The following is a 13,902-nucleotide window of genomic DNA, read 5'->3' as shown; positions in this document are numbered from 1 at the left end:
CCACAGCAGCACCATGGTTGGCCCAGGTCAGCTGACTCAGGCTCGGGCTGTGGGGCTAAACATTGCTGTGCAGACATTCCAGTTCGGGGTGGAGCCTGGGCTCTGAGACCCTCTGCCCTCACAGGGTCCCAGAGCCTGGGCTCCAGCCCGAACCTGAACATCTGCACAGCAATTTTACAGCCCCACAGCCCAAGCCCCAAGAGCCCAAGTCAGCTGACACAAGCCAGACGCATGTATTTAATTGATGCGTAGATGTACTCTACATTGCAATGTAAATCCAGGGTTAATAGAACTCAAGTTAGCAGACCCTGGTTTGTTTAACCTAGGTCTTGAGTGTCTATACTCATCTGTAACCCCAGGTTAGGAATTGTTGAACCTTGGGTCCCAACCTGGGGCTCCATTACATTACACTGCATTACATAGGCCCAGGTCCAATCATCCATATTCCAGACTTTCTGGACCTAGCGCCTTCCCAAAATGTGACTGCTGTCACCCTTTCTTCATTGTGAAGTGTGGAAAAATCTGACTGCCCAGAAAACTTGACTGTCCAGAGGACAAAGGAAGTCAGTCCATGGGATTGTGGGATACTTCTGGAGGATTCCCAGAGCAGGAGTCCAGTGGGATTGTGTCTACGCTGCCAAGCAATAGGGCTTGAACCCTAGGTCCTGGCTACAGTGGCCAGGTGCCTCGTTTTTGACGGGAAAGTCCAGTCGAAAAGGGGACCTGACAGTGTCCAGTCACAGTGGGTGGAGAAGGCAGGGAGGTGCCAGGTCATCACCTGCCCAACCCCTAGTCAGCTGGGGCTGCCTCCTACCTGCATCAGGCAGCTGCAGCTCCCAGCCCTGGTTCCACAGGAAAGTCCTTCTTGACCTGGGGAGGGGAAGAGCAGTGAGCGGTAGGGAGAGTGGGGAAGAGGACTGAACAGGGGGTGGGATCTCAGGGAAGAGGCGAGGCAAGGAGGAAGAGGCAGAGTGGGGGAAATTCTGGAACTCCTGCTAAATATTATAAAGTTGGCAACCCCATCCCAGTTTGACTGAGGCTCAGATGCTCCACCCCTATGTGGTTCTGGGTCTGACCTCTGGATTAGCGTGATTTATGTGTAGACAGAAAGGGGGTAGGCTTGAGGCTGAGTTTGAACTCTGGGCTTACAGTGCCATGTAGACCAGGGATTCTCAAACTGGGGGTTGGGACCCCTGAAGAGGTTGTGAGGTTATTACATGGGGGGGTTGTAAACTGTCATCTTCCACTCCAAACCCTGCTTTGCCTCCTGCATTTATAATGGTGTTAAATATATTTTAAAAGTATTTATAAGTTATAAGGGGGGGTCACACTCAGAGGCTTGCTAAGTGGAAGGGGTCACCAGTACAAAAGTTTGAGAACCACTGGTGTAGATGTACCCAAAGCGTGCAGCAGTCCTAGGTGGCCAGGGGTTTGGTCATGCTATAGGGCATGTGACTATTGACAACCCCACAGTGAAAGTCCATTCACTCCTGACCCGGGAGAGGGGAAGGTAAGACCAATGACTTCCTCCTTCAGGCTTCACTCAACCTCCCTGCTCAGGTCTACTGAAAGCCGCTGCTTTCGGCATATTTTTGGACCCTTTAAGTCCCCATAACAAAAACAGGCCCCTAAGGGGACAACAAATCCCAGCATCCCATGCTCCACCTTCCTTCAAGCTGACAAGGAGCAAGGCCGAGCATTGGGTGCTGGGAACTGTAGTCTCCTTCGAGCTGCCTGACGCTAGGTGGCGCATCGTGTGCTGGGATCGGTAGTCTTGGAGCCGCGAGTGGTGCGTTGTAGGCTCTGTGACGTGTCAGCATTTCTCCCCGGGATCCCGACGGGGTTCTCGCGAGATCACTGGTTCCCCCCGCCCCACTCCTCCACCTCGCGAGAACAGCTTGTTTTTCAAACTGACCAATGACAATGTTGCTTTGGCTCGAATTGACCAATAGGAGAGCGAAGACGCGGGAAATTTAAATCCCGCCAGGGGCGGGGTCAGGGTAGAAGGGGCGGGGACAGCGGCAACGTGTTCACTGGTGGCCTAGGCGAGTCAGTCAGTGTGGCATCAGCTGCGGAGACGGGAGGCGGTTTCAGTTGTAGGTGGGGGTCTCGCGCGCTGCGTCCGGGAGACGGTGGGGGTGATGGGAGAAAAGGGATGGAGAGGGGGCAGTTCGGGGGGGGGGGGCTGGAGTAATGGGGTGAAATGAGGTTGGGGAGTTTCTATGTGGTATTTAGGTGTGGGGGAAGGGCGGCGGTTCTGGGGCTGTATGGGCTTGTGAGGGGGCAAGAGGCTGGGCGGGGTGCGGTTCTGGGGCTGTATGGGGCGGGGGGGGAGGTTTAGAGCTGTGGAGGGTGTAATGAAGTGGGGTAGTTGCTATGTGGTGTTTATATAGCGGGGTGGGGGAATGTACGACCCCCACCCTCCATTGCTTATTACAGGGGGCTAATGTGGCTTCCGTCCTGCTGGAGGGTGGATGGGTGGGGGGATTTCTAGATTGTAACTCTCCCAGGGAAGGCACTGGCTGGCTTACTGGCTTGTTTTGAATCGGGTGGTGTGTTCTTGACCGTGTGACTGTAGCTGCTTCTTTGTGTTGGTTTGGGGCTGGACTCCCTGTAGCCTACATAAGGAGCTGCGATCTGCACCCCGTTATAAATGTAGCGGCGGCACTGTGCTTGGGGTGTGTCTGCAAAATGGCTATCTCCATTTAAAAGGCCATTATCAACTTTAACTCACTTTACGGAACTGACTGGGTTTCACGTTAGCTACCGGTTCTACATCTACCTGCCCCCGAGTCAGGTTGCCAACCTATGTGTTTCTAATTTCACTTCTGTTTTTTTCCTGGGGTGGGGGAATAACAAACTTTCTTGTTGCTATGCCTGAACGACCAATGTTATTTGCAGAAATAATTAATCTGACTATGCATTGAGGGCTGTAAGAAACCTAAATATAAAATATATAATTTTTTGTTTGTTCCTAGTAAATGTAGGTGTCACTTGTAACAATAGCAAGCTTTTTTTTAAAAAACAAACTATCTCTTCTGATTTTTTTTAAACTTAACAATGGCCTTTTTCAAATCGGAGACAATGCTAGTTATTTAGTTTTTAGGTGGAATTATCTGCAATCTGGACATAGTTCTTTATCTTTAACCCCAATCTTGATTTCACGTGCATGTCTTAATCTGAAATCTTTTTGGCTAAAGTAAGTTAATTGCCAATCTCAGATCTGTTTCAGGTCTATCCCTTTAATTGGTATTGCCTGAGATCTGACTCCTGTAAAAGATGTCTACCAATGAGAATGCTAGTGCAGCAGTTGCCCGTCTGAACAGATTCAAGAATAAGGGAAAAGACACTACAGTGAGTATCTGATCATCAGTTGGAGTCTGTGGTTTTTAAGCATAATTTAGCCCTTTAAAAAGAGACGTACAGTTCATCACGAATGCGCATTTTGCCCCTCTCAGGAAATGAGGAGGCGGCGAATTGAAGTCAATGTGGAGCTGAGGAAAGCTAAGAAAGATGATCAGATGCTTAAAAGAAGAAATGTCAGTACTCTCCCAGATGATGCCACTTCACCTCTTCAGGAAAACCGTAACAATCAGGTAACTAAGTCCCCAACATGGTGAGATCAGGAGGCGTTTTCCCCTTAGGCTGGGTTGTGGTTTCTTCCCTCAGTGGATGTGTTCCTATGTATGTCTGTGGTGCTGTATAATTATGTTACCAACTGTAACTGCCCTGTATAACCTCAGACTGAAGGAACAAAAAAATACAGTACAGCTAGGCTTTGTCTACAGTGGGAACATGGTTTTAAACACAATTATCTACACTAATGCTAAGTGTTTTTAATAACATTAATTAAAATTAATGTTAGCACACCTAACAACTAACTTTCCCAATGTAGACAAAACTATGGCTGACAAGGTTTGGGAGTCCCATTATAATTGCACAATGCTCAATAAAGTATTGTGCATTTAACCGGTGCTTTCTCATAGCACTGTGCCTTGCGGGCTAAGGGAGCTTTTGCTTGCTATATAGACACACATTCTTACCAACATAGTCTTAACAACTTTCTATTTTTCATGCAGGCCACTGCACACTGGTCTGTTGAGGAAATTGTCAAAGGAATTAACAGTAACAATTTGGAACTTCAGTTGCAGGCAACTCAGGCTGCCAGGTAAGAACCTTCAAGGTCAAAGTTTATCCAACTCTTCTATGTGGCTGGGGATAGAGGGGTTCAGCTAATCAGCACAGATATTGGTCACAGCAAATACTTGTTCGAAGCCTAGTTCTATGTAAATATTGCTAACACTTCTATAATCTGCTCTTTGGCAAGTAAACATTTTGGAATTGACACTCTAGTCAGTGTGGAGAGTAGGGCCAAATGGAATTATAACGTAGCATCATGTATAAACCTTAAATGATTAAAGGTGTGACCTGACTATGGGACTTTGAACCTGGCACACCTGAGCTGTCCCCCGACTCTGTTTCTGGTCTTAGTGGTGGCACAGAGATGCTGCAATAGTTTATTCTATAAACTGAGAATGAAAGACTTTTTTTTTTTTTTTAATCTTGCATCTGTTTGTTTATATAGTATGCTGTTTATGGATAGAACTGGGCCCTTAGTTTAGGGCTGAGAATTTAAGACACTAATGTATACAAGTGGAAAACAGGTTCTGTGATCTCACTTCTGAATGAAGTGAACAGCACAATGGTTCCAGTTAGGAATGTGGTCCAAAACATGTAAGGTAGCAGAAAGATCTCAACATGGCTTTTGTACAGCCTCTGGCAGCTGCTGCTCTCTCTACATTAGAATATACCTCTTGAGCAGCTCAGATGCATTATTACTGTTGCAGCAGCATGAAGCTAAGTTTCACTTCAGTCACTGAACAAAACCTCTAAAGACACTTGCCCAAAGGCAATTTTGTTAACATTTTAAAGCTTCCTAGTTGGTTCGTGTTCAGCTGACTTGTTATCTGTCTGAACATCTCAGTACATTTTGCTGCTTCCCCTTTTGAAAGTTTGTTTTTTTAATATTTTAAAAAGTGAATCTCAGAACGATTAAACTGTCCTAAAGATTTTAGTGGACAAAAATAACGCTTCCTTATTTTTATTTCTTCCTTAGGAAACTCTTGTCCAGAGAGAAGCAGCCCCCCATTGACCATATAATCCGGGCTGGTTTGATTCCAAAATTTGTCTCCTTTTTGGGTAGAGCAGACTGTAGCCCTATTCAATTTGAATCTGCTTGGGCGCTTACCAACATTGCTTCTGGCACATCGGAGCAAACCAAGGCTGTAGTGGATGGTGGGGCTATACCAGCCTTTATATCCCTGTTGGCTTCACCCCATACTCACATCAGTGAACAGGCCGTGTGGGCTTTAGGAAACATTGCAGGTATATCAATGTGGTGTATGACCATTGTTTTCAGCCCTACTTCCTTATATACAAGGGGAAGAGAAAGCTGTTGGGGCCAGATTTTCAAAATAGTGTAGTTTCCATTTACCTACCAAGCAGAGCTCTCTTGCAAATCTGGCCCCACCCCCAACGTCATCTAGCATATAACAACCTGAACTCTCACATGGAAATGGTCACAAATAACTCCTTGTCTTTTGGCTAAGTACAGTATTCCATACAACTTCTATCAAAACCTGGCAATCTGGAAATTCCATTTGACACAACACTTCCATATTTCACTACCATCTTAATATAGTAGCTACTTCTCTTTTCAATACAGTCTGAGTAGACTCTGCTTTTTCTTGAAACAGGTGTGTCTTTTGGGGCGTGGCAGGAGGGAGGGAGTCTGATACTGAGGAACTTTCAGGTGTTTGTCTGCAATCTGCCTGGTTATAGTCAGTCCAGTCTAGTTCTTGAATTCTAAGTTAATAAATTCAGACACAGCAAGGGTAAAATAGTGATTCAGATGATCACTGGAGCAATTATTTTAGTACTTGAATCCTAGATATAGCTGTTAAAATATTGCATGGCTTAGGCAGTGAATTTCAGGGGTATCTCTGTGTTCCTTCTGCATAGTCTCAAAACCTTAATTGAGGCTGAAGTCATTTCTCTTGACCTCTAAAATCTAAATCCTTAAACTAGCCATGGCATGCAACTAGGAACTGTGGTTCTCAGCCATGAGAGATGAGAATTCCAAAGTACTTCATAATTTGCATAAGACACCATCAGGCATTTTAAAAAAATAAAAATCCTTGCTCAGGGGTGGACTACAGGAACTCATCAACAGCATTAAGTTCACGCTAGTTTTCATGCACAGTGCAGTTATGTCTGACAATGTAGGGATATGTTAGGGTCCAAGAGTTTTTATTGAAATAAAAGCAAGAATGTTTCTATAAACTTGTTCTAGTGCTACAGTGTGACTGCTTACTACATGTGGGGGGGAAGAAAGGGTCTGACAAAATAACCATTAAAAAACACTTCAACAAGACTTTGAATCAAATTGTGAGCTAAAGATTTTAGTCTCTGAAAGTGGATTGAAATAACCTTGACTGTAACTAATAGGTGCTTTAGAATATTTTTATTCTAAGGCAGGGGTCCCCAACACAGTGCTCCCGCCTACTGGCCACCGGACAAGCAGCCACTGAGAAGCGTTGCCATTGAAATGCCGCTGAGAAGCATCAATGTCAAGAAGCGTCGCCGCCGAAATGCCGACACCTCTTGATGATGCTACTGCTTGGCGGCATTTTGGCGTCTGCTCGTCCGGCGGCCATGCTCCTCAGCGGCTAGATGTCCGGCACCCGCCACACGGAAAGGTTGAGGACCACTGATCTCAGGGGTAGTAACAAATTAATTCAACTAGAAGAATCTTAAAATTCCCACTTAGCATAACTCTCATTTACGTATTTACTCTAGAATTTCCTTCAAACAGAATGAATGTTCCAGGTTCAGTGCTGGATCAAATGCATTTTGTTGGAAGGGTGTGGGGTTGGGTTAGGTTTCCATTAGAACTAGGGAGGGTGAGGGAGAAAACTCTTACTTAATTTTGAGTTTTGTGAAAATTTGTTACCAAACCTACATCTTAAGCCACATTTGAAAATATCAGATCAGGAAGTCCATGGCTTAGTAGGAAAAAAAACATGTATTCCCAGTGGCTTATCACTAATAACAGTCCTTCCTTTGTTCACCAATGCCTCTGCTTCTTAATCAGTATCAGCATTTAATGATTCACTAAACCAAGGAAGAGACACTGCTTATACACAGCCTGCTGTTCGGTTAGGAGTTTCCTCTTCCTGACATAGATATTTCTTCTGGCTTTCAGGTGATGGTTCAGCCTACAGAGACCTAGTTATTAAGTATGGTGCTATTGACCCATTGTTGGCTCTACTTGCTGTTCCTGATATATCTTCTCTAGCAGTAAGTGTGCATCACAAACGAAATCACAACAGAAGCACCAAACTATTATAAATCACTAAAACTCCCTGCTTCACAGGAGCTAACCACAAATGTTTACTTTTTACAGTCTGGATACTTGCGCAATCTTACCTGGACCCTCTCAAACCTGTGTCGCAATAAGAATCCTGCACCACCCATAGAAGCCATTGAGCAGATCCTGCCTACCCTAGTTCGTCTATTGCACCATGATGACCGTGAGGTCTTGGCAGATACCTGCTGGGCAATCTCTTACCTTACCGATGGTTCTAATGATAGAATTGAAGTAGTAGTGAAAACTGGACTGGTGCCACAGCTTGTGAAGCTCCTGGGATGTGGTGAACTGCCAATAATGGTAAGATGGTGGTGCATAGAAATTACTTTAGCATGTATTTGTCTCACTCCTGTCTGAGTTTTTTATGAAAAAAACAAAAGAGCAGTGGCTTTCAAATCTTGTTAGCCATTTCATGTAGTCAAAAGGAGACCTATAACACATAATGTAGGTGATCCATGAGTAGATATAAGCTTAACTACTAGATGGTCTTTCCTGAGGACCTCACATGAATGATCTATGCAGCTAACAAGCTTCTTTCCTTCGTAACTTTAATAGCTTGACAATGTCTAATGAGGTCACTCTGGTCTCGATTTCACTTATGAATCATGACCCAAAGAAGAGCTCTGTGTAAGCTTGAAAGCTTGTCTTGCACCAATAAAAAAAAATACTACTTCACCCACCATGTCTCTCGTTATGAATCATGAGTAGGTCCCTACCAAATTCACGGTCCATTTTGGTGAGTTTCACAGACAGGATTTTAAAAATCATAAATTTCATGATTTCAGCTATTTAAAACTGAAATTTCAGTGTTGTAATTGTAGGGGTCCTGACCCAAAAAGGAGTTATGGAGGGGTTGCCAGGTTGGGGGGGTTGCAGTACTGCTACCTTTCTGTGTTGCTGTGGTGGTGGTGCTGCCTTCAGCACTGGGTAGCTGGAAAGCGGTGGCTGCTGGCCAAGATCCCAGCTCTGAAGGCAGATCTGCCCCCAGCAACAGCACAGAAGTAAGGATGGCATGGTATGGTATTGCCATCCTTATTACTGTGCTACTACCTGCAGAGCTAGGCCCTCAGTCAGCAGCTGCCCCTTTCTGGCCACCTATCTCTGAAGGTAGTGCAGAAGTAAGGGTGGCAATACTGTGACAACACCCCCCCACCCCGTAACTCCCTTTTGGGTCAGGACCCCCAATTTGAGAAATACTGGACTCCCCTGTGAAATCTGTATGGGGTAAAAGGACACAAAAGACCAGTTTTCATAAGGGGAGACCAGATTTCACAGCCATGGAAAAACATGTTACAGACCGTGAATTTGGTAGGGCCCTGACCATGAGGCATGGATAATGACTATCAAAGATACTCCTTCAGACCTAGTAGCTTTTTCTCAATCAACTAGTTTAAATTACCAATGCTTCAGTCCACAACACAGATCTAAAGATTGGCATTCTAATGGCAGTGCTTGACAATAGAATCTGTTAAAGGCGCATGGAATCTTAAAACTTAGCTCAGTATGGCTAGAGCCTGGGTTCTAGGAGTCCAGCTTGAGTCTTCCTCCCATCTCTAGCACTTGTGATAGGGATATTGTGCTAAGACCATATCTTCTCCACCTCAGTTTACCTTCTGTATAACAGCGGTAATATCTAGACCACTTCAGGTTTCTCAGATGAGAGGTATCCTAGTGGTTTATTCTACAGCAGCCCACTTAATAACTGCAGGGGATAAAGCAGAAGAGCTTCTGGTGGTGATGGTCTGCTTCTGAGGTGTACTACTAGTGGAACTTAGGGTATGTCTTCTACCTGCTGGCTTGGCGGGCAGCGATCGATCCAGCGGCAGTTGATTTATCACGTCTAGTCTAAATGCGATAAATCAACATCACCACCCCACCCCTCCCAAGTGCTCTCCCGTCGACTCCTGTACTCCAGTTTGGCGAGAGGCACATGTAGTCGACGGGGGAGTGGCAGCAGTCAACTCACTGCAGTGAAGACACTTAGATCGACTTTCTGTGGTATGTCGACTAAGTGCATAACTTAGATTGATTTCCCCCTCCCCCCAGTGTAGACCAGGCCTTAGTGATATGTACTAAACTCATCATTTTGCAATGTCTCTTTCAGACTCCATCATTAAGAGCTATAGGAAACATTGTCACTGGCACAGATGACCAAACACAGATTGTTATTGAATCAGGGGCACTAACTGTCTTTCCAAGCCTGCTCTCTCACCACAAAAATAACATCCAAAAAGAAGCAGCGTGGACCATGTCCAACATCACTGCTGGTCGTCGGGACCAGATCCAGCAAGTTGTGGATCATGGGCTTGTTCCGTATCTCATTGGAATTCTGAAAAAGGTAAAAATCCAATGTCCTCCACAATGAGATTCTGCAATCAAGTGCCAAAATTCAGGCCTTGCATATGGAAACATGTTCCCCTTCAGGGTGATGTTGACTGTAACTTTAGGGTTAAGATGACCACTCTTCAGAGTTGAAGTTATTCTGGGCAAGCTTGCTGTGTGTAAAAAGGAGGCATTAAATGTGCTCTCTGTATGTTAATCATTTTTGTCAAAAACTTCAGTGCTGAACTTCATATACTTTAACTTTAATTGCATGCTCAAACAAGCACTTGGATATCTTTAATGTAGATGACCTCATTGATCTACTAGTCATTGCTTTCTTGTTACTGTTTATATTGAAGTACGTCGCTCTTATTTTAAAACAGGGGGACTTCAAATCACAAAAAGAAGCTGTATGGGCTGTGACCAACTACACAAGTGGTGGAACAATTGATCAGATTGTGTACCTTGTTCAGGCTGGTGTCGTAGAACCTTTACTGAACCTCTTGTCAGCCAAGGACAGCAAAACTGTACTAGTTATTCTGGATGCTATTACTAATATCTTCTTGGTAAGTAGACCAAGGATTGTCCATTGTTGGTAGGATGGTCTGTAACAAATATTTCTCCAATAGTCGATGACTGAAGGGGAGCGTCCTACTGCAGACACTTCCCACCATCTTTCATTCAGTATTAGTTACCTACTTCTGGGCATTGCTGCTATCTATAGAGTTCAGCCAGGGTATCTTGTACCTTAGTATTCAGTAGCCAAGAGCCATGGCCTTATTCATAACCAGTCACTTTCACTGATTCTAAAAATGGCCATGTAGCAATGCAGACTCACCCCTGTGGCGCCTCCTGCTGGTCTCAGGGAATTAGCTTGATTTCCAGCCCGGAGTGCCCTCTTCAGGCGGTGATCCACTACTGCTTGGCCCCCTTGTCCCTTTGTGGACTCTGATGCCATGTTAGCTGGGGTGCTGCCCCCTGGTAGTAACCCCTTTCTCTCAGGATCTCCCCTCCCTGGGAAACCCCCACCCACTATCCCCACCTCGCATCAGTATCAGGCTATTGCCAGTCATCATCTAGCCCCTATGCTCTGGGGCAGACTGCAGTATCAGCCTACTCATTACTGGCAAGGTTGGGTTTGGATCTGCTGCCTTTGCCTACTCCTGGGCTGCCCTCTGCAACCCCCAGTACCTGTTGGCCTTATTGTAAGCCGCAGCCTGGGGCTTTCCAGGCTGGAGCTCCCCAGCTCCTCTGCCTTTCCCCAGCACTGCTCCACTCAGGTATCCTGTCTCTAGCTCCCTGCAGCCAGACCCTTCTCCCTCTACAGGCAGAGGGAGTCTGCCTGGGCCTCTGGCTCACAACCTCTTATAGGGGCCAGCTGGGCCTGATTGGGGCATTGCCCAGCTGAGCCGACTTTTCCCCAATTAGCCCAGGCTTCTTGCCCCAGCCACAGCCCTCTCCTGGGCTGTTTTAAGCCCCGAAGGGCAGGAGCGGGTAACCACCCCACTACAGGCCATTATATGCTCCAAGCAGGGACAAATCATCCATCCCTCTTACAAAGTTAGTCATTGTGGTAAATGTGTGGTGCTGCAGTACGTAAGCAAACCTCTCGAAGCATGAACCTTATATGGCTAATGCTTTGCAGGCTGCTGAGAAAATCGGCGAGAACGAAAGACTCTGTCTCATGATTGAAGAATGTGGAGGCCTAGACAAAATTGAAGCTCTCCAGTCCCATGAAAATGAACTGGTGTACAAGGCCTCCTCAAGCCTGATTGAGAAGTATTTCTCAGCAGAGGTGAGTAACTGAAGGATTGATACTCGGGTTTTGACACTCTCCATCTCAACACAACCAAGTGTTTTAAAGCTTGAAATATTAATACCCATTTCAAACCTCTTTCCATCTCTTTTAGGAAGAGGAAGACCAAAATGTTGTGCCAGACTCTACTGTTGATAGCTACACCTTCCAGATTCAGGGAAGTACTCCTGACACTTTCAACTTCTAGACTTTTCATACATTCCAGCCAGCTTCAAAAATCTCTGGGTTACCCATCTGAGTACTGCCTTCTATTTGTCTTAATGTCTCTACTTATCTTTTTTTACTGTTTTTATGTGACTTGTAATGTAGCACTTTGTATAACTGAAGCATACTTGAACAGTTCAAAACAGTGTACATACTGTGTGAATTACTTCTGTAAATCTCGATCTTTCTGAGTCTTGAAGTACACATGTAAATACTCTTCTACTTCCATACTTTTTCAGCTCTTATTGTGATTTCAGTGCAGGGCTGTGCTAATACAGCCTTCATGCTGTTTGGGATAAGGGAGGTATTGGTTTCTTGATGTCACATCTATCTACATGTGAAGAATTTGGAAGCTTAACAAATCATGCTCTTCTCTAAGAGCAGGAGCCACTGCCATGCACTCTATGCCCAGTCACAGTGAAATCATCAACAGACTGATTCGGGTTTTAAAGAGAATTGGTGTTCAGAATTTAATAAAATGGTATCGGAACACAATGTGAACTGTCAAACTCTTTATTTTTAAAGGAAGATGTGGCAAACCAGATGTATTTACACTTTGTCCTCTTTTTGCACTTCTGTTAATCAACCAGTTCCTCGTTCTTAGTGGCTGGCTAGAGGAATGAATTCCTAGCCCAGTAAATGAGTGCAAGTCTAAATTGTGTAAGTTTTTTTTATTTTATTTATTTATTTATTGCCTGAAGCCAGGGCACTTTCTCTTCAGGCCTCGGATATGCCTAACTTTGAATCCTAGACAGACACAGCTGACAGATATCACTGCATAATGGAGAGCTGTTATAACGCTGCTTCCTTGTTTGCTGCTACTCATACAGTTGTCCAGTACCATCCCTCGACAACCTCTCATAATACTCATGAATGTAGTGAGATTCTAGATATTAACAGGCATGTCTACACTACCCTGCAGTTCAGACTATGTTGGTGTGATAGCAGTTGCACCAAAGTGCAGCTTTGTAACTCCCTGTTGTCTATGATGTGGGCATGAGCTTAAAGGTTCCTAGTTTGCACTAATGTGGTCCTATTTGAAGAGACATGCCATAAGGCTTTGACTCATTAAGAAAGGATGTTGAAGGAATGGCATCCTGTGATCAGATGCCTATCAAAATCCCTGGCGGTGGTTTCAGGGGATTGGGGGGCGGAGGGGAGTTGTATAGCACTATTTCTCCAAGGCTGGGTATGTTGACTTGATTCTTCTTTTCAGGAGGACATCAGACATCTTGTATTGGTGGATGAATATATGCAGCTAGGCCTTGCTGTAATCTGTTTCATGTGCATAAGATCATCTTGGAATACAGTAGCTACTACAGCAATTTTCCTCTTCAGAATCAAACATACTCTTTCAAGAAAGTTGAATACAGGACTCATCCATTCTAATTTCTCTCTTGCTTCAGTAGCTTTGTGTGAGGTCATGTTTGTGCTGGCCTTAAAGGAGGCTTATATTGATGCTCTTGAGAGAAGGGTAGGAGAAGAACCATACAATAGCATCTGAGGAAGAAAACTTGTTACTGAAATAGGCTGCTGTACTAAGAATGAGCCATAGAAAGCATCCATTAAAGAGTGATTTGGTTTCCCATTATTCGATCCTCTATGCTGATGTAAGTGGTGGTGATAATTGAATGCATTATGTAGACTATGGTACCTTAACTTCCGCTGTAATTAATCTCCTGTGACACAAGCTGAGGAAAAATTAAAATGCTCCTAAGTTGGAGAGAAAGTTGAACTCATTGAACAGGTAACCTCCTGATAAATCTTAACACACAACTCTCTGCAAGCAATTCTATAATCTACTCGTGCGGGCTGTGCCTGGAAGGTTGGCTTGCTGATAAAGTCAAGAACTACTGTAGGAGTGAATGTGGTACATCTATGGAGAAGCCATGACCGACAATACCTGCAATCTAATTTAAATAAGGAGGTTGGCTCTGAGAGGGTACACCAGATAATAGTGTACTATAGGAGGACTCTTTCTGGCTTTCAAAATAAAAGCTAGGAGAGATTTAAATTTCTAGAGAAATAACTTGCTGTAGATAATGTAGAATGGTAGCAGATTTCTAATCGATATCAGCTGCCCAGGAAATACTTCAAATTATTGCTTGCTATAGCAAATAAGGCCAACAAC

At 44.7% G+C, this 13,902-nt stretch overlaps 1 protein-coding gene across 4 annotated transcripts; it reads left to right on the top strand.

Moving 5' to 3' along the window:
* The first annotated feature begins 1,943 nt into the window (after positions 1-1,943).
* KPNA2 (karyopherin subunit alpha 2) lies at positions 1,944-12,266 on the top strand. 4 transcript variants are annotated; one of them, XM_039502036.1, is made up of 11 exons: positions 1,944-2,096; positions 3,222-3,354; positions 3,459-3,596; positions 4,080-4,168; positions 5,117-5,385; positions 7,265-7,359; positions 7,466-7,729; positions 9,534-9,767; positions 10,135-10,317; positions 11,397-11,546; positions 11,662-12,266. In XM_039502036.1, the coding sequence occupies exons 2-11, from the start codon at positions 3,280-3,282 to the stop codon at positions 11,752-11,754; spliced, it is 1,590 nt and encodes a 529-aa protein (XP_039357970.1). In that variant the 5' UTR covers positions 1,944-2,096; positions 3,222-3,279; the 3' UTR covers positions 11,755-12,266. The 4 variants fall into 4 exon arrangements, with proteins under 4 accessions (XP_039357970.1, XP_039357969.1, XP_039357972.1 ...); XM_039502035.1 differs by having other exon boundaries at positions 1,965-2,100; XM_039502038.1 differs by having other exon boundaries at positions 2,006-2,100; positions 3,233-3,354.
* The last annotated feature ends 1,636 nt before the right edge of the window (positions 12,267-13,902 follow it).

This window comes from Mauremys reevesii, linkage group 15 (assembly GCF_016161935.1).
Source record: "Mauremys reevesii isolate NIE-2019 linkage group 15, ASM1616193v1, whole genome shotgun sequence".
Classification (NCBI taxonomy): Eukaryota; Metazoa; Chordata; order Testudines; family Geoemydidae; genus Mauremys; species Mauremys reevesii.
Note: the sequence above shows the minus strand (reverse complement) of the source record. Positions and strands in the feature narration are given on the sequence as shown.